The following is a 20,938-nucleotide window of genomic DNA, read 5'->3' on the forward strand; positions in this document are numbered from 1 at the left end:
AGTGTGGCTGTATGTCTTCTGACATGTGTTGAGACTGGGCTGTGTTGCTTCCTTAAATGCATTTTAGTTATCAAAGGTCTGGTTTTGGGGTTTTCTGTTTGCTGGGTTTTTATTGTGTCATGTTAATGGTTTTTGGATAGACCTTTGTTACCAGCCTGTTTTTTGGACTGTAAGTTATTTACAGACTGGTTACTTATAGACTTGAAACGGGGGACACAGCCAGCTACCCTGGCTCTGTCCAAGGTAATAAATTCCACTTACTAGCACCTCTAAAGCTTGCTAATTAACATGTTAAATTCAGAGTGTAAAATAAAAATAAAAATAAAAATTATACTTTATTAATCCCGCAAGGGAGATTACAATGTGTTCACTCTGTTGTTAGAACACACTACACACAGGCCTGAAATACACACACATGCTCAGTACCTATACATGTACAAATGGAGAGATGTCAGAGTGAGGAGGCTGCATCGGTTGATGGACAGGCGCCCAGAGCAGTTGGGAGTTTCGGTGCCTTGCTCAAGACCACCTTGACAGTGTAGGTGAGGTGGTGAACTGGCACCTTTGCAGCTACCAGTCCATCAACCTAACTTCGGTCCGTACAGGGAATTGAACCAGCATCCCTCCGGCTCCCAACCCAACTCCAAATTTACTATGTCAAACTAAATATTAAAGGCTTTTACACCACATTTAATTGGGCTTAGCTCATATGCTATCAGTTAATGTTCCCTGTTTTACATAATGCTTTGAAATGTTTTTCAATCCACTACTTAAAGATTTAAGCTGTTCGGAGCAGCAAGGTGTATTTGTCGAAGCACTTGATTCACATTTGAGGGGAACAACCTGCTGAGTGTGCTGATACTCTCGGGGTTAATGCTCTAGCTGGCTTCAAAGAAAGCTTTCAAGTGCAATTGTATTGCCGCTTTTGCTTAGCCAGCAAAGGGGACATAGATTCTAGCCATTTTGGGTCGAGAACTGTTGAACAACACAACTATTGTAGCCGAGTTATGAGAGATTGAGTCAAGGCGTACCTGATGTTTAAAGCGAAGGTGTCCGGCATACTTTAATCCTATAACTGGGTTCTCGTCGGATCTTCTTCATGACGTATTTGAAGGAATTATCCCATTTGAGTTATCCATTTGCTGATCTCAAAGAAATACTTATGACTTGATACCCTGAACAGTCAAATTAGTAACTTCCAATACAGAGTCCAGGCCCCTAAAAAATCTCAGTCCAGCTTTTAGAAAGCAACAATAGGTGGGAATGGGCATGATGAGCATTGGGTTTTGCTGCGATTACTGATTAATGATTGCTAATCTTGTGCTACAGAATGAAGCCTCTCTCCAGAGATCTTGGTGGACCTGAAAGAGATAGTTGAATTGGTTGTATCAGCATAAGCGTATAAGATGGCAGACTTATGCCTGCTTATTAAAGTTCATTCCCTAAGTGATCCAAGCCTCTTTTCACCTTTCACGAAGTCATGCAAGAATTTGTGATAATTAATAAACCCTTTATTTTATATACAAATGAATGCAAAAGCCAACACACCAGGCGTCATATCATTAAGTTCGCTGACGACTCAGTAATAGTGTCGCTGCTGACGCACAGCGACCCCAAGTATGGCGCTACCTTAAATGATTTTACAGAGTGGTGCAAATCGTCTTTTATGAACATTAACGCGGAAAAAACTAAAGAAATGCTGATTGACTTTAGGAAGAATCCCCCCCACCCCTCTCCCACCCTTATTAACGATCAGGCTATCGAAGTAGTGAAGCAATACAAATACCTCGGTAATATAATAGACGACAAACTCACCTTCGAGCCTCAAGTTGACGCTGTATGTAAAAAGTCACACCAGCGCATGTTTTTTTATCGTAAACTTCGCAATTTTAATGTTGATAAGACTTTTATGAGGATGTTTTATTGTTGTTTTATTGAAACTATTCTTTCTTTTGCCTTTGTGAGCTGGTTTGGGTCCCTCACTCTTAAAAACAAAAACAGGCTGCAATACATAACTAAAGTGTGTGGCAAAATTTCCGACAACACCCTGACTGACTTAAAATCGCTATATGAGTCAAAGACCTTGAAGAAGGCCCAGTCAGTCTTGGCTGATATAAGCCACCCCCTGAACGGCTACTTCATGTTGTTGCCGTCTGGCCGCAGATTCTGTCTGCCTAAATGCAGGACAAACAGACACAAAAACTCCTTTGTCCCCGCTGCTATAGGCTTTGTTAATAATTCAATGTGAAATGAGGACTTCTGTGTAGTATGTATTTTTTGTGCCCTCTATTGATAGTGTCTGTTGTTTGTATGGCTTATGTGTTGTTTATGTTGCATTCTATTGCTGCACAACGAATTGCCCCTCGGGGATAATAAAGACTCCTTGACCTTGACCTTATTATAAAGTGTTACCAATATTTTTCTACTCTAATGTGTACATGCAAAGTGGTGTCTGCGAGAAAGCTCTGGTAACGCAGATTGACCCGTCTTCACAGACTGATCTCATTAAGTGGCGTATGTATGACACGCCAATTCGTTATCAAGATGCATACTCGTTTTTTGGCGTGTTTATCAACGCCATTTGGCCTCCATTGACTTACATTACCTTGCGATTGTGTGTGAATTTACGCTGAAGCGAGTAGTATGAAAGGGCGAAAATCCGCACAGGGAGGTTGGTCGGGGTGGTGGATGGGTCAAACACAGGACTTTCACCAGGAGACCAGGGATCGTGTCCCACTGTCATGTTTCCTTTGTGTCCTGCGTCTTGTTTTCCTAAACCCAACCCCGTTCTTGTTTTCCTAAACCCAATCCGCGTGTCACGTTTCCTAAACCCAACCGTAGCTTTCTTCTTTTTCTAAATCCAACCGGTTCTTCTTTTCCTAACCCAACCCATCCGCTGTATACGGCACTCAAATGCGTACAGATAACACGCCACTTGGCTTTAGAAAGTGGTGTGTATGTTTACGTCCACTGTATACAGCGTAGACATACACGCAGATAGCTCAAAATGCGTACAGATAACACCCCACTTGGCTTAAGAAAGTGGACGTGTATGTTTACACGAAGTCATTATGTCATGTTGATCTTCATTTGGAAATGCACTGTTCAGCAAGGTTCCCTTCACTGCTACAGGAGCTGGCGTCTTCACTTATGATCTCCTCCACAAATGTACAAAGGACTTCACTGAGAAAATAGCTGTCATGTTCTCTGTGCCCTTTGACTTCAACCTGTTCTGTAACCGGTATGCAGTGGGAATATTTAATAAGAGCAAAGAGTGTAATCATCTTTATCATCTGATGTACTACAACACACAAACCACCTTTGTCAGAAGTGAAGCAAAGGATCCCAAACTCACTTATAAGGGTGATCAAGTCACCATCATGGTCGTGATCTGGCTGTATGCGTTCTGACGTTTAGTTGAGACTGCTATAGTCTATATCCACGACTTTCCACTCCTGGAATTGCCCCGTTGCTGCCGGAAATTCCGCCGTATGTCCTTTTTTTTGACCAGATTTCTGTTACCTAACGCTTCGTTTGTGTTGGTGTTCTAAACTCCGGTGGATTTCCGAGGACTATGGTTAACTGCTCCTCAGATCTCTGCAGGGTAAATCCAGACAGCTAGCTAGACTATCTGTCCAATCTGAGTTTTCTGTTGCACGACTAAAACAACTTTTGAACTTCCACGTTCCACCAAAACAAGTTCCTTCCCGAGGCTATTTTGCAGAAGCACTGTGGACCCGTCCGGCGCTTAGCACCGCCCAAGACGATTGTGATTGGTTTAAAGCAGTAAACCAGATAAACCAGAGCACATTTTTCTCCCATCCCAGAATTCTGTGTGGACTAGCCAGACCCTCCACCGCAGCGCTGTGGTAGAAGGTCTGGCAAAGCGAGACTAAGACTGCTATAACCAGCGTTTGAAGCCAGCAAATGCACCATTACGTATAGTGGCACCTACATTTTAATTTATATCATTAGCATAGTGGTGAACAAGGTCAACACAAGAGCTGGTAAACATTAGCATTAGTTCTATAGCTTGCAGTAACATGTTCTGACATATGTGACGTGACTTACCGAGAGATATAGAGAGAGATAGGGACTAAGCTAATACTTAAAAAGTAGAGCAACAGAAAGAGAAGCTGAATAAGGGGGTCAAGATGGTGGTGCATTATTTTGACTTACTTTCTTCTTCATTGTACTACAACTTATTTATCTATTTTTTTGTGAAGTTGTGTTGGCATTTTTATGGTATTTGTGAGGAATAAAGACTGACATAAAAAGTGTCTCTGACTGATGTTCACTGATGTTGCAAAAGGTTCAGTTCCTCCATGAAACTTCCCTCTATAGTGTAAAAAAAGGAAGCAGTTAATTAAAGAAATGAAAAAGAAGGGAAAGGGGTTTCAGACTGAGAACGACGTCTCCTGACTACATGTGAGGATTATAATTGTGAAACAAAGAGGAAGATGACAACACTTTCATGCACAGAAGTAAAGAAACCTATTATAAACCACTTTTTCCATGCCTTGCTTTAATGATTTAGCCAAAAAATAAAATAAAGACTTTTTAAACTGTACCCTCCTGAGTGCCTCAGTGTCCTCAAACCCTTAAGAAACACTTTTGTTTGATGAATTCATGTTGACCCAAAAACGTACAGCTTGTTGAATGGATGAATTCTGACCTCTACTGTTTGCATTTGTGTATTTTAGTTACTGCCCGATCCTCTGATAGGTAAAAGTTACCTGCAGTCTCCCATTGTCAGACACTCCTCCACAGCACCACGGAGGAGAGTCTGGCTACTCCACACAACATTTTGGGATGGTAGAAAAACGTGTTCTGGTTTAGTGGCATTTCTTTAAACCAATCACAATCGTCTTGGGCGGGGCTAAGCACCGGACGGAGCAACGGTGCCTCTGGAAAATAGCCTCGGGAAGGAACTTGTTTTGGTGGAACGTGTACGTTCAAAAGTTGTTTAGTCGTGCAACAGAAAACTCAGATTGGACAGATAGTCTAGCTAGCTGTCTGGATTTACCCTGCAGAGATCTGAGGAACAGTTAACCATAGTCCTCAGAAATCCACCAGAGTTTAGAATTACAACAGGTAACGGAATTGCAGCCAAAAAGAAGGACTTACAGTGGAATTTCCTGCGGCAACGGAGCAATCCCAGAAGTGGAAAGTCGTGGATGCAGACTCTAGGTGACATAACTTGCATTCTCACTGCAGGTAAAAAGGGCGTGACAAGAGTTTGAATGTAGGCTATAAAAAGCAGGGCCTTTTCTATAAGTCCACCATTTATTTTATTCAGAAAAACCTAAAGGTCTGACAGGTTAAGCTTGCAGCTCTTTTGAAGTGTTCATTCCCGGTGATCACTCCAGCTCATGTCTGTAGAATATGTCACAGACATGAAACAAATATACATGTCCATTTTCAACTCAACCTTCTATTCCATTTTAAAAGCAGCAACTTTCAAACAATGAATGTAGGCCTATTTGTTTCCTTTGGAATACGCCTGGGTCGAAGCACTCAAACATAACTTAAGAGTCTACTGATTTCTTTCTTTTGCCACATTTATTTTTTCTTTCTCGTTTAGACTGTTACGCTTTTCTTCGTTTCCACAAACAAATAATGAACTGTTCTTACCTGATGGCGTACAAGGGTTGATATCAGATTAGAAAAGCAAAATATGTTTAAAAAAAAAAATTAAATTCACAGTCATGTAGCTGTAAGCTACTCATCGGCAAAAAAAAAATATAAAACGTGTGGCTACTAAGCAAAGAACAAAGACTGAAGGACAGTTTAGCTCTTATATACAAGCCAATACAAAAATGATTGTTAAAAGGGTGGGACTATACTCCATGTACCAAGAACAATTAACAATAGAACCCCAATATTTTATAGCATTTATTAAGTATAGCTCAACCTTCACAGTCTGTTTACAGGTGTTGGGGAGTACTACTGCTATGTGAAAAAAGTTGTACAATGCATTGCATTGCATGCTACATTAGCATAACACTGGTTGGTCCGAATCTGTTTCTCTCTTTTCCTCCTTTGTCTTTTTTTCTGTACATCTGGAATCAGCTGCTACGTCATCTTTTGCTTCTTCTGATTGGCCTGTTTTTTGATGCGGCTCTTCAGGGCTAGAAGGTCGATGTAGAGGATCTGATCGAGGATGGCCGAGGCGCAGAGCAGGCCGCCATGCAGCGCCCCAGCCATGCCGTTACAGAATACGTCCTGACCTGCGCACACGCACACGCACACGCACACACACACACACACACACACACACACACACACACACACACACAGAAACATTAAAGGTGCAGTAGGTAAGACTTATATCTTATTTAACTTAACTTATCTGGCACCACCTACACCTACTTTTGCGATTTGCAAAAATCCACAGCTCCCTCCCAGATGCACCAATCAGGGCCAGGGGGGGGGTGTCTAACTGCGTGTCAATCAATGCTCATGGACACGCATTCATTCTCCCTCGTGGGGGGAGGGGCTTAGGAAAACGTTTTGGGCTTTAGCAGAAAGGGGGGAGGGACTGAGAAGTTGTTGATGTTCAAAATTTTTTGGCTAAGTCCTGGATCTTCACAATCTTACCTACAGCACCTTTAAGCAGATGTGTCACTGTGGAATCTAGACCAAAAGAGACTGTCCGTCAGTCAGGTCACCTGTTAGGTAGAGTCCGTTGATCGGTGTCTGTGGTCGCATCCTAGCAACCGTGTCCGGGGTGAAGCGCTCCAAGTTGTGTTCAGCTCCGTACATCTCACCTCTCGGAGCGCCCAAATAGTGGACATTAGTTAGAGGAGTGGCAGCATCCACCATCACCACCTGAACAGAAACACACATGCTGTTAGTAGTTTTAGTAGATATACAGTACATAGAATAGTTGCCAATTCAACGTCTTTGCAAAATCTTTTGGAGACAGCCATATTTTGGACTGACTATGTACAAATACAATACAGGCTTAGATTAGAGTCAGGGAGAAATAGACAGTAAGAAATAAACAGTAATATTTGTATTAGAAATGTGACTAAATACTAATATAACCAAATCCTGTTGCCTTCTACAGTAAATGAAATGGTGACCCCCATAGAAATAAAATGCATAGAAAGGCCATTCCAATTCAAATCAATGTAGAAGAATGGTCAGAGCGGCAGCCATTCTTATGTGTACCTTTGCCATGGTAATGGACTAACTTCTGTATAAACTGACACGCAGCAAGTCAGGAGGTGAGGCCAAACGAGACGTGGATATGGAGTCGTAAGATTTTTAAAGAAGCCAGCCGCTAAATGAGTCATATTTGTCATTTTAATGCTTCATCCACACAAATCCCTTTGCTATCGCCAGATGAGTAAAAACTTTGTTCGGAACGTCTACTGTGACCGGTGTGTCGTGGGGGCATGGTTGAGTTAGCAAGCTAGCTAAGTAGCCAGTTGTCCGCTGGCTTGCTGGTTCCGCTGTGCTTTCATGCTGCATTGGTTACAGAAAGTGAGCCGAACAGCGAGCTTGGTCAAATGCTGTTTTTTGAGTTGAACTTGAGTTTGGAATATATTACCTTGTCTCGCAGTTGAGGGAAGATTGTTAGTGCCCAGTCCAGCATCTCTTGGGCCATGCTATTTTTCAAATCCAGGTAGTCCTGGCCCCTCTTGCCAAGCTTTGTCTCCTCCCACTCCTCAAACCACTCATAGCGAGCCATGGTTAGCAACGTCATACAGGACTTACCTACGGAAAGATCACAAGGGGGATATACAGGGTGCGATTTGTAAAAAAAAGCAGAGGGGGGAATGTTTTTTGATCATGCATGACAAAACATGCAAGAATGAAATCCCCCTTTCAATACCACAGATGATGCCACTCGGCTAGCCATGCCAAACACTTATTTATGAACTTCAATATCCAATTGAAAATAATCTCTAAATGAAATAGCACAACGTGGTGTCAACATAAAACACAGTGCTTTCAAGCCGGAGAGCGGAGTTCACTTCACGACGAAAACAAAATACTTTCACCCAGGAAACGCTTCTTCGTTCTTCGGGAGTGTTTTAACCACGATCTTTTTCCTAAACGTAACGAGTCGTTTTGGTGCCTAAACATAACCGCCATCGCCGCATGACGCACACTTTTTCTGGCTAAACTCAACTTCCACAGCCCCTGAAATCACCATCATCTGGCGGTGCCTGTAGCCAGCTCACAGTCACCTATTGGCAGCTAAACAACTGCCGCTGGTAGCCGGCGTCCCGGAACTCTGGAGCGGCTAAATACAACCGGCAACGGCCACTCTGATTTTATCGTTCTATGGCACTATGGACTGTTCAAGTTACAGCGCTTTACTGTGTTTAAAATACTTCTATTTTAGGTATATGATATATGAGCATTTGGTGAAGTAGCATTGATAATTTTAAGGGGATGATAAAAAATAATTCAGCACAGATAGAGATATGTACAAAGAGAGGGTTGTGATGCTCAAAAAATGTATCCACTGATATACAGACATCTCTTGTGCCATGTAAGCCTATGGAAAAAGTATTTTTGGCCCAGAGGGCATACCGTGATGGACCGGGAGTTGCAATTCCACTGTTTGGCCGCTATGTTCAATTTGCTTCAAAGCCCAGCGCACTTCCTGGGGGCCCGAAAGAGTGATACAAATTTTTCACTTCATTTAACTTTCGATCTTCTTGAATGAATGACCTACGTTGAAAAGTAGGTGATTGTTGGTACAGCAAACTTTGCACCGTACTGGTAACACACTGCATTACATACCAGGTGAAATATGCCTGGGACATCCAGCTTTATTCTTACACTTTCAGTATTATATCATGTATGTAGCCATCATTTAAGACCCCTTTTCCGGGTTCTTTTAAATAAGTTGGACGGTTGCCAGCTAGGAATGAACTTGTGTGCGTTTAAAGACCCAACGATTAAGAAAAGACTGAATTTCAAGTGGTAAATCTGCTAAAGCTACCATTGTGAACTGTACATATGTCGTGCTAATGGCCCACTGTAGGCATTTAGCAGATGGCAGGAAACCATGTTTAACAAATATAACATCCCACCAAACAACTTGGAATTCACTGTTAGCAAACACATGATTGGATTACTGTCAGAAATAAGTACACAGGGTTGAGGAGGCGAAGACAGACTTCAAAAGAAGTGGCAGGCGGTATCAGATTTAATGGCCAATAAGCACACATTTGTGCACAAGTGAATGTGTGTCACCTGGTTGTCTGATGTTGGATGTAGGATCTTTAGCGGATGGGAAGGTGATGAACATCATGGGAATGTTTCCCAATACCTGATCTTTGCTCAGAGAAGAGTAACGCTTCATACTACACACACACACACACACACACACACACACACACACACACACACACACACACACACACACACACGACAGGAATGGGTTAAAAAATGGGATATGTTAACTAAAATATAAGCAAAATAGCAAATAGCAAAAATTATTTTTATATAAAAAAATATATAAAAACCTACAGTGAGTCCAAGTCATTGTCTTTATACATCCAGAAGTTGGTGGAAACAATGCCCAGCTCCTCTTTGGTTCCATCCAGACCAACAAAGACCAAGAAGGAACCCATACCGTGACGCACCAAACCCAACAGCGACTGGATCTCTACACACACATTACAGGAAATATGCAGTGCAAAAGATAGCAAATGAGAAACAAGTGCAATGTACAATTTAGTGGCTACAGTCAAGTGATCAAGTCTGCATACTGTGTTACCTGGTTTGTCCTGTATGGGCTGAGGCAGAAACTTCTGGAAGGTGTTGAAGATTCCAGCGTTGGAAATGACAACAGGGGCATGGACCTCAAACTCTTCGTGTCCTTTAAGTACTGTCACACCTGACACACACACACACACACACACACACACACACACACACACACACACACACACACACACACACACACACACAGTGTTAATCCCAATAGAAATATTCGGGATTGCATGTTGTAGCCTTTTGGTAGCTTAGTGGTAGTTGATTCCCCTATACTTAGTCTGAATCAACAGAAGTACATTTCCAGGATAATTGCCTGACATCCGGCGCATGTCCCTCACTTTCTGCTCTCTGTGTGTTGGCATTCTCTCATTCTGTTCGCTTCAGGAAACAACCTTCGAGCTAGCAAGCTACACACTGATAATGGCAAGTTTTGAAGAACATTTGGATCGTGCAACAAGGCAGGCCTGCTTGGTTCTTTTGGGGAATGATTGTACAGATTTCCGAAGAATATGTTTACACCATTTACTCTCTAACTGGGATGGATTGGTGGGGATTGCTGTGGACAAAGTACACACGGCGATACACTGGTAAGATGAAATTATGTTTAACCATGTATCCAGCTAATTTAAATAGCTCACATAACTGTGTTGTGTGGACAGTTAACTTCATGTTCCACCAAAACAAGTTCCTTCCCGAGACTATTTTGCAGAGCCACCGTCGCTGCATCCAGAGCTTAGCTCTGCCCAAAAAATTGTGATTGTGTGATATATGTGCCGTCACAAAGGTTTGAAAGGGAAATGTTCAAATACTGTGTCCTTTTATTGGTCAGTTTTTAGAGACCTGGAAGTCATGCAACTGTCTTGCAATGTGCTTATGAAGGCTTCTGACTTGGACCCCAAAAGACTCAAGGAATAGCTCTGTTTGAAAAGCTAGATAGGGACCTCCATGAACAGAGCGAGCTGTGGACACTTTCATGACACAGAATCTGTCTCCCCTCTCCCTTTCTCACCATAGGCCTTCCCTTGCTGGTTGAGCAGGATGCGTTGCACAGGAGCCCTGACCAGCACAGCACCGCCAGCCTTCTGAATGACAGGGATGATGTGAAAGGCAAACTCACTGGCACCCCCCCGTGGGTAGTACGCACCACGCTTGTAGTGGTGAAGAAGGAGAGCGTTGATGAGAAAGCTGGACTCTTTAGGAGGGACACCTAAAGTGATGTAAAACACAACATTTAGAGGGATGTACAGCATGTGTGTGATCTGTGATGCATGTGAGTGCGTAGGTCCATCACCATAGAACAGGTAGGCAGACAGGGCCTGCAGGTCCTTGTTCTGTGTGAGGCCGGACATTATTTCGGAATGGCTGGTTGCTGCTAGGCGGAACACTGAAGATATGTGATCTAATAGGCCGGTTCGAGCCAGGAAGTTCGCCAGCCAATAAGGTATGATCTTCAAGATGGCGATAAGTGGCGTCCGCCGTGAGGCTAACTATGAGAGGAAGACATACAAGCCCATTAATCAATCAGAATCAACAATACACTCAATGTGAGAAATGCAGTTTAAGTGTTTTGCACATAAACTGCAACTAAGGTCCTTTTAGACAGCAAGCTGCCTTTACTGTTTTCAATTTAAACACTTGGGAGAATCTGAGTTCCCTAAATTAGTAGTTCTCAAACTTTTGTCAGTAAAGTAATGTGTAATGTAGCCCCGTAGAATTTTTTTCCATCCAAAAACCCCCTGACCAGCAAAAAAAAGGCCTAGCTATATAAAGAAGCACAACACAGCGCTGCGCCATGTGTCTGATTTACTTAACAATATTTTTACTGAAAAACACTTAAATGCTACATTCAAATTTTTATAATCACTAAATTAATTTATCATTATAGTGTATTATAGTGTATAAACCATGGATGTATTAAGAGAACTGGATACAGTGTTCGGCGGGAAGCCCCGTGCATTCCAATGAGAGTGCTCAAAAGCGCATAAAGCAAACATGGAGCTCGGCTCTTCCGCATTGTTGGCCCATAACGCTGGTTGGCTCACGATGGGCATGCGCACTAGCAAAAATTTGTTTGCGTTGTCGTAGCAATCGGTAGCAACATGCGTGTTCATGAGCTTCTCTCTCGTGTCTCTTACATGAACTCATGAACTCGCTGTTTTCATTGTCTAAAATATTCACTAACGTTAAACACTGTGTTTTTGTTGTTCCCTATCGTTTACATGCTTAGCTAAATAAACGATAGATGTATTTAGCTAGACAACCAAGGAGATTTAATAATTATGTTGTGCTACTAGCTAGTTACCTACTAACTAGCGCTAGCTAGCTGTTAGCCTGCAGTTTCGTGAACAAAGCTCATCCATGGCTTCAGCTCTCATCCACGTTACAAGCTTTACAGCATACAGCCCTCGGATGTATCATAAGAGAGAACCAAGGCGATGTAATCACTATGTCTGTAGTAACGTTATGTAGGCATATCCATGCTAGCTACCCCTGATGTTAGCAACTAGCTAGCTAGCCGATAGCCCGCCAGTTTAGGAAACGCTAATGACGTTACATCCACGTAGCTAACAGGCTTTACAGCAGCTACATACATCCCTGGGATGTATAATGACTTCATAAGATAATATCATGGTCGTATTCATAGAACACATGGTGAATTACAACCAAAGAATTTCTAATAAGGGAAGAAGTTCCACTCTCTCGTTACTTCCGGCTTCTGAACTGGTTGCAGTTCCACCAGAGTTCCAAATAGGGGGCGCTCACAGGCCAGTGCAGAATGAATGGGACTCTATGGAGCTATACCCCTCAAAATCCACTTTTCTCAGGATATAATTTTTTGTCTAGTAATTTGAATGTTGCATTTGAAAGGGGAGGCTAAGAAAATACACACTGCTGGGTGTTAGATTTTTTTAAAGTGGCTTTTTTGTTCTAAAAAGCCTTTTAAAATGTCATTGACGTCATACACATATACGGCCAGAGATTCTGCTTTACGGCAAGCTTTGAGTCGCTTCCTTTTTTCTCTTGAGGCATCGACAACACAGCTGACAGGTTAGACTCTCCCTGTCAATACACGTGCTAGAAAGAGGTTTGCTAATGTTTTAAAGACCACGCCGAAATATTCACTCTGGCATTCTGGTTCTGCTTCGGATGCCGTCAAGCGGGATCTCCGATCGTAATCTGTCCTTCACTGACCAATCAGCATTCATTAGCAGAATGCTAGCGTGTTATGGGCAACAACGACTCAACCTGTAACAAATCGAAAGGGCATAAGTACTTGTTCATTCAACTTTCGACCTATAATCCATGTTGAACTTGCAAAAACTACAATCCAATCTGAGATTTCTCATCGACAATCAGGCAAAAGAGACAAATTTAGCCGTCTAGCTCCATAGGGTCCCATTCATTTTGCACTGGACCGTGATCACCCCCAGTGGAACTCTGGTGGAACTGCAACCAAAGTAGGTACAATGGGGCTTAATAGGGAGTGGAACGGCTTTCCGTAGACGGGCTTTGATTACAACCATTAGCTATATCCATTATTACAGCTAGCTACATGAGCTAGGGAGAACAGTCATGTGAGCGGGCGGGCGCAGTCCCACGGCTCTGCTCGCGTCCACTATGCGCGTTCATCATGCCAAATTTAATAATTCTGGATTCGCTTCTAGTGAATGTTAAAAATGTTAAAAATGTAACGTTTTAAACAAGGACCCTTTCAGTGTTCGGGCTGGTAAGTTGATATACCCAGAAACAAATTATCCGCAGACGTTTCTTTCGCCATGCAAAGTCTTTGTAAAAAGTCTTTCTGGGCCATGGGGTGCAGTACCACCGTTATCCGCTAAGCCCATGGTGGCTTTTAGACTCGGCGCTCTTCCTGGGGGCTTGGTATAAACATGTACCCCCTGCAGTACCCCAAACTACCACTAGGGTAGTATGCATACCCCCATTTGAGAATCACTGCCCTAAATGACACACCTCTTCACCAGAATTACTTCAGCTTTAAAATCTGATTATCTGATAAGGGACAACAAATGTTTATTATACAAGTTTGCAAAACCTGTCACATTGCTAACCATTTAATATATTTCAAACTACATTTTCTAGCTCTTTTTAGCTGCTTGATGGGATTATACTAGGTGACACACAGAACATCAACATTGCCAGGCGGTAGCCATGTCTGAAAACACTTTAAGGGGAAACAACTTCTAAATTCACAAAAAAAGTGAAGAATTGTATATGTACATGACCCTGTAGAGTTAAACAAAAAGAAAGATGGGTGCTAAAAGTTTTCCCAGTAAAATGCAAAAGATGACCACTACTGGTAGCATATAAAGACAGAAAAGTAGCGGACTCAAGCTTGAGCCTTGTGGCACACCAAATGTTCATTGTGTCAAAGAAAAGTTTGGCAACGAATAATCTTGTTTACACAAACTCTGCCTACTTCCTCCTTTCATCCCTTCTTGACTTTCTCATCCATCATTCCATCATGATCGCCATTACCACCCTACCTTCATCAATCTCATGAACTCATCAATGGCCCCCTCCTCTCCTGGGAACTGCTGCTTCAGGCTATCTGCCATCTCAGTCTTCCCGGCATGGATATGGTACTCCCTGAGAAAGACATAAAAGTTAGGTAGTGCAGGCCAGAGGTGGCTGGAAATGTTTTGATTAGTTCGAAGCTGGGTAGGATTCATAGCCCCGTGTAGATACTCTCAAAAGTCTGGATATATATATAAAAAAAACATTTAAACATGGAGGACATAGGAGCCTTGAGAAGTATTAGTAAGAAATATAATTAATGTCATGGTCAGATTTTGTTTGTTGTAGTTGATTACTCCTGGTGAAGAGAGCAAATGAAGACACCCATTGAAAGAAAGACATAATTTAACTGTACAAGAATCATGATGTCATTATGCAGCCTACCTGCGCTGGTCAGGCTGACCTAGGACCAGTGTGTCAAAGTGCTGCTCCAGCCGTGTGAACTGCAACTGTCCCTCTGTAATCTGATCCAGAGCAACCCTCAGCAGGCTGTTCTCGTGAAGCTGGCCCAGGTAATGGATACCTGGCGGTGGCAGTGGTGGGGTTAAATCCACTTCATTTGTACAAGGCTTTAGAATTGATCGTTTTCTTACACGGTCTTCATTCAGTCATTGCAAAATAGTATTTAAAGTGAAGCTAAATCAGTCCTTTAGTATTGAGATAATCATATTGTATTATAGTTTCCCCTTTTAATGTCTCATATGGCAGTAATCTTACAGTATTTTAGTAATATTAAATACTTTGTTTGTTGTCCATTTTTACTAACATCCCTAAATAATTTTAGCAGAAATACAAGAATTTTAGAAACAGAACACAAACATTTTTTTTAGACCAAAGAAAAAAGCACAGCTGGATAACATAAATAGCGTTTAATAGCACTTCAGATAACAAATGAAGCAGAACTCCATATACTTACTAGATATGGTGCTGTAATAAATACAAAAATTAGTGATAGAACAGGGTGCTTATACTGTATATCTGAGGTAGGTAACAGTATATCCACTATATATTTGACAGATATTTACATGTTTAAATTATGTGTTCAACACTATAAAATATATAATTAACTCGAAAGGTGGATGCTTGATACCGGTGTTGGCTAATAACTTTAATACAAGCTAATAAAAGTGCAAAATAGCTATGGCCAGTTTAATAATCTAAGTGAGCCGCTTGGATATAATGCAGTATTGTTAGTAGTCATGTACGTATGCAAAATTGCATAAATAGTTTGCTTACTAAACAATGCACCTTTGACATGTCTCTAACGTGAAATATCATCATCTTGTGTTCATTTGTGAAGACAAATTATGTACTTTAAGAGCACAAATTTGTAATTTGTCTGATATGTTATCTGATATGATATCTGATATGTATTAATGTAGATCAATGAATTGTATACATATCCACACCCAATCAACTCAAAGCTGTGCTCATGTTTCAACAAACGTGGCTCTGTGTTGCTATTGCAGTTCAGTGGGATTTGGTTCAGACAGGAAGACAGTCTGTTTGACAGCGTTAGTTTTGGCATTACAAATAGATGAAAGAGCATGAAATCATAGGACATGATTATAGTGGGAGCACATTTGTGGCATGATCTTTGTATTAACAACTGCGCTGTGGTCCATTATGCGCGGCTATAACTCACCACAATGATGTATGTGTTCAGTTGTCTTAGTAGTCTTAGTTAATTATGCTTAAAGGAAATAGGCTAAATGCAAATGTATTAGAATGATTGGAGTGTTCACCATACCATATACTGTATGTAAGTTAATCATCAATCAATTTATTTAGCTGGATTCTTTTCCAATACAAAGCTACAGGTGCAGAGAAAAAACTTTATGTGCTGGGGTGTGTGTGTGTGTGTGTGTGTGTGTGTTCTTGTTTAACTATATTCGTGGGGTCCAAAAACCGGGAATACAGTATACTTGTGGGGTCGGGACAGCTGTGTGGGGCCAAAATGCTGGACCCCACAACTTTAAAGGGCTGTTTGATGGTTAAGACTTGGTTTTAGGATTAGGGATAGAATTAGGTTATGGTTAGGGTGAGGGTAAGGGTTAAGGTTAGGCATTTAGTTGTGATGGTTAAGGTTAGGGTAAGGGGCTAGGGAATGCATTATGTTAATGACGGGTCGCCACTGTGTGTGTGTGTGTGTGTGTGTGTTTGTGTGTGTGTGTGTGTGTGTGTGTGTGTGCGTGTGTGTGTGTGTGTGGCGAGAATTTATTACAGTGCTGTAGTGTATTGATGTAAAACATTTCTTTCTTAGAAGGTCATTTCTCTCTGTTTCTCTCTCCATATACAAAGTACTTGACATTCTTACCCACGTCAAACTCAAATCCCTTATTCTGAAAGGTGTGTGTGCAGCCTCCAGCCTGATCATGTTGCTCCAGAACTACAACCCTCTTCCCGGCTTTAGACAAAAGCGCTGCTGCTGTCAAACCTCCGATCCCGCTGCCTATCACCACCGCATCCAGAGCAGGGGGAACACGGTCCGCAAGAAACCCTGCAGGGGAGCACAGATGTTAGGCGGGTCCTGAGAACTTTCTTGACGTCTTGAACATCGAGGTTTTGCATCACAACCTTTACAGACTGCATCTGCAGTAAAATGTATCCACTAGAAAACGTGTGGACACAAATGAGTCCAGGTCATATCAGCCTGTAAATCTGTATTCTGAAAGGCACAGACATGTAGAAGCCCCCACTCCTACTCAGCAGCACGACTTTCCCCAGAAGCACAATTTTAACCAACTTCTGAACTAGTATGTAGTATTTTTCTGTGCAGCTGTGTTATGGGAAAACTCAGGATCAGCAAAGTAATTTCAAATTCATTGTCTTTGATGACATGAATGTCTGACCTTAATTTCACAAACAATCCACTCAATAGTTGTTAACTTATAGTGCTAGAGGAAATGTCAGGGGATTGCCAAAGTCATTTGAATACATCATCTGGGGACCATGAATGTTTTGTGCCAATCCATCTGCTTAGATTTCAAGTTATTTAACTGAATAAGTGAAAACTTTGAGAAGAAAAGGATGAGCAAGGTCCTCGGGGGACCATAAATATCTTAAACATTTCATTTAATAGTCCAGTCTGTACCACATGAGAGTTGAATGAAAAATGATTCAACTTTCATGTGATACACATAGCTGTAGAGATGTTTTAGTCTGGCCGAAAGTGATGCCAACATGCCTGAAGCACTGAGAGATCTACTGAAGCGTGTAGTTACATTTTTCGAGAGGTGCACGTCAGGCTATGGTGTAGGGTCTGTGTCTCCACGTACCTACGTACGTAGCCACCCTGTAGATTTAACGCAGAAGCATAATTCACGCTTAATACAAAGCTCTGGTAGACAGGACAATACAGTGTCTGCCAATGATCAAGATTCAAGACTCAAGAAACAAGCTTTTTTACCTCTCTTCAGCCTGTGGTCCCTCTGCTTGCTGTCGGTGACCAAGCGTCCTGGAGGCCTCACGCACTTCTCGCTGAACACCTTGTAGCGTTTCGCGGTGGTCAGGAAGAACATACCGACCACCGCCAGCAGCAGCACACAGCTCAAAACACCAAGCAGCCACCACCACATAGCAGAGGAGAACTGGGGGTCCACTGTACAGAACTGAGCAGGATGGAGAAGAGGGGAACGGAGGAAAGCAGCAAACTAAAGAAAATACTGAGGTAGAGAATAATCCAAAAAGAGAGAGAGAGAGAGAGAGAGAGAGAGAGAGATGAGGTAGGAGTGAAGGATGGAGAGAAAAGTTTAGAAGAGAAGGCTTTTCTCTCAATAAGACCACTAAACTGCAGAGGAGGAGCTGGTTAAAGTGAGGGGTGGAGGCCGGGCAGGATTGGGGTAAAAAAAAAAAAAATCAGCCCACCAGACACCAACCGTCCTTGCACTCCCATTTGAAATATTTACATACCAGCCCCTAATACTGCCACGTAGCTGAGTAATTAAGATAACTGACTGGCTCTTCATGGCAAGATGGCTAAAGGTTGAGCATGGGTGTCACCAAGATCCCTTGAATAGGCATGGTAAACAATGGGACAATATGCTTTTGTCTTGATTGGATTGTTTCACGATACATGGGTGCCGATTTGATTTGTATTGCAATTTCCATTCACTGCCATTCTAGAAGTATTACGATTTCGATTTTCTTTTCCTTCTTTAGCAAAACAAAAGTTGGATAATACTATTACTACACTTCTAGAGACAATATATCATGAGACATTTCTAAAAAGTAATTGTTTTCTAAAAAAAAATGCACACCACTGTCACATACCAGTCAGTCGGTCTGACACTTATCATATTTGTTAAGAACATAAGATGGATTTTCTGCATTTTCTGCTTTCAGTCTGTTTTGCTGGAAACGGATATGATGTAGTTGCTGTCTGCGGTACCATATAAAGAGATAATATTTAGGTAAATCATTAATAAAAAAAGAAAAAGTATTGATTGGGGTGAGAATCTATTTAAAAAAAACCTACCCCTATGATCCATAAGTGAATCGATTTTTTTCCCCCACCCCTAGTAAACAAGTAATACGTAAGTCATTTTGTAAGTTAAGCTAAACCTGCATTTTGTGCACAGTATGCAACAAAGTGGAATGTAAATAAGAAAAGCTATAGTATTATGTTTGCAAGTGCCTTAGCTTGCTAACACATAACTAACATAAGCTTACTAACAGCAAGCTGCTAAATAATCCTTGGACTTGCTAATGTTTTTAGCTAGCTACAGGCACTTTGATGGCGTTTCAGCCTGCACACATAACATAAGGCATGAAGTTAGGTCAGTGTCAGGATCCCACTGTCTTCCCATTCTTCCACTGTGGAGGACTTGTAACACATGACATTTTGGAAATTCTGACTCCACAAAGAGCAAAGCAGATACATTTTCCACGCCATGACATGAGACTGGCAGAGAAGAGAGAGCTGCTTGTTCATCATCTCTACAGACTCCCCTCTGACTCATGTACAGCACCCAGCACCAATTTGTTGCTCCTTCCCAATTGCCTTAGGATATCATTTGTAGGGATCGCACTGTATAGCTGAAATCATCGTAATTTCCAAAGCATGACTGTGAACAAAGATGCTTTCAAAGCTGAGATGCTGTGAATGGGATATGTTTGGCCCACTTGGCTTTCTGGGTAATTTGGCTAAGGTTTTTGCAGCAGATGTACAGATGTACAGCCAAAACGTACCCACAAACCCCATAACTGCTGTGTTTGGAGTAGGCTAGCTCCAGAGGGGGTGAATGAAGGTGAATACGGTGCAATATGCAAGTGTTTGTAGACTTGATGTAAGCACTTGTAGAAAACAATGTGAGAACTTGTAGAACACCAATCTGAACTTCTATGTTGATATTTGCACTCAGAAAATATCACACACTTGTGTTCTGAATGTGAAGTCACAGGACATATATTCACACAAATGGGGGATCTACTAGTTTAAAAAGGTTGAAGGAATCTGAGGGACACTCATGAGGGTAATGGTTAAAAATCCTTTAATATCTTCTTGGCTTTTAAGGGGAGACACTGCAGGTGAATAGGGAAAACGTTTGAACTAATAGATATCACCATAAAACTTCCCCAGTTGATTGCTTACATTAAGACAATATTGCTTTGTATTACAAGTTTTCTGAAATTGTTATGTTTAAATTAGCAAATGAGGCATTATCTTGCTTAATATGCGCTAATTTGCGTTTGATTCCAGAACAGAAAGAAAGCCAGGTTCAAAATTCTTGTTTTGTTTGTTGACATATTAGAGGCACAGGTTTTTACAAAGGGAGTTTTAGATATATATTTTCATCACTCCATAAATAAATAAAAAAGAAATCCATTTTCGCCATGTTTTTATGAATAAAATGTCCCATAAATCAGGCTATGAATGACATGAACAAAGCGCTCCGTAAAAATCTTAAGAATCGATATAGATAGGAATGGAAGTGCAAAGTTTGGTGTGGGGAAGTGCTACTGAAGTGGAGTTTTCTGGAGAGTCTGAGAAAAACTTATTTTATGAGAAAACAGCTGGATTGTAAAATATTGCAGGACGCTACAGTTGAAAATGGCAAAACATTTTAACTAAGAGATAACATGAAACTTCCCCAGATGATGTTTAAATATGCAAATGAGGCATTATCTAATGCTAACTTATGGTTAATTTAGGAGTAATCTACAGGCACAAATAGAGAAAGTGTAGTAAAATAAACATCTAAATGTGTATTTTGGACGTTTTTCCCCCAAGAAGACATGTTACAAAAGCAAAAAAAGCCCCAAAACTCAAAATTTAAAAATGATGTTTTGCGTGCAGCGTCTCCCCTGAAGTCAATAGGCTCGTTCGAGATGAGCTGCGCGTCGCCTGTAAAGTAGACGAGAGCAGGCGGCAGTAGCCGGGGGCGGTGACAAAAATAGAAGTCACAGATAGACACACATCCTGTTAGGTCTGATTCCGATTTAATAAAATGATACCAGACCCATCTCAACATTTTGATATGAAACACACGGGGTTCAGTTATATGCAAATACCCTTAAAAGGTGAATTTAAAAAGATGTGTAGAAATGGCCTTTGACCTCACAGGGTTAACAAATTCCCCTGTACCAGTCTGACTAAATTAAGCATTAATACACCCTCCCTCCTGTCCCCTCTCCCCTTATTGGTATTATTTTAGTT

General features: G+C 41.5%; 1 protein-coding gene and 1 long non-coding RNA gene across 2 annotated transcripts in view; one reads left to right on the forward strand and one right to left on the reverse strand.

Moving 5' to 3' along the window:
- LOC118494608 overlaps positions 1-10,465 on the forward strand; it is a 24,340-nt gene extending 13,875 nt beyond the window's left edge. Inside the window, exons 5-6 of the long non-coding RNA XR_004896719.1 lie at positions 2,724-2,728; positions 10,454-10,465. This is a non-coding gene — a long non-coding RNA (uncharacterized LOC118494608). The remainder of the gene's footprint in view (positions 1-2,723; positions 2,729-10,453) is intronic.
- Positions 5,604-18,056, reverse strand: LOC116063447 (all-trans-retinol 13,14-reductase-like). The gene is made up of 12 exons (XM_031318442.2): positions 17,690-18,056; positions 16,598-16,780; positions 14,665-14,803; positions 14,250-14,352; positions 11,036-11,231; positions 10,754-10,951; positions 9,746-9,865; positions 9,496-9,634; positions 9,220-9,329; positions 7,559-7,725; positions 6,672-6,831; positions 5,604-6,230 (listed from the first exon to the last, which is right to left on the reverse strand). Exons 1-12 carry the CDS (start codon positions 17,856-17,858, stop codon positions 6,076-6,078), a joined length of 1,839 nt encoding a protein of 612 aa, XP_031174302.1. The 5' UTR covers positions 17,859-18,056; the 3' UTR covers positions 5,604-6,075.
- Between the last annotated feature and the right edge of the window lie 2,882 nt (positions 18,057-20,938).

The sequence above is a fragment of the Sander lucioperca genome, chromosome 2 (genome assembly GCF_008315115.2).
Source record: "Sander lucioperca isolate FBNREF2018 chromosome 2, SLUC_FBN_1.2, whole genome shotgun sequence".
NCBI lineage: Eukaryota > Metazoa > Chordata > Actinopteri > Perciformes > Percidae > Sander > Sander lucioperca.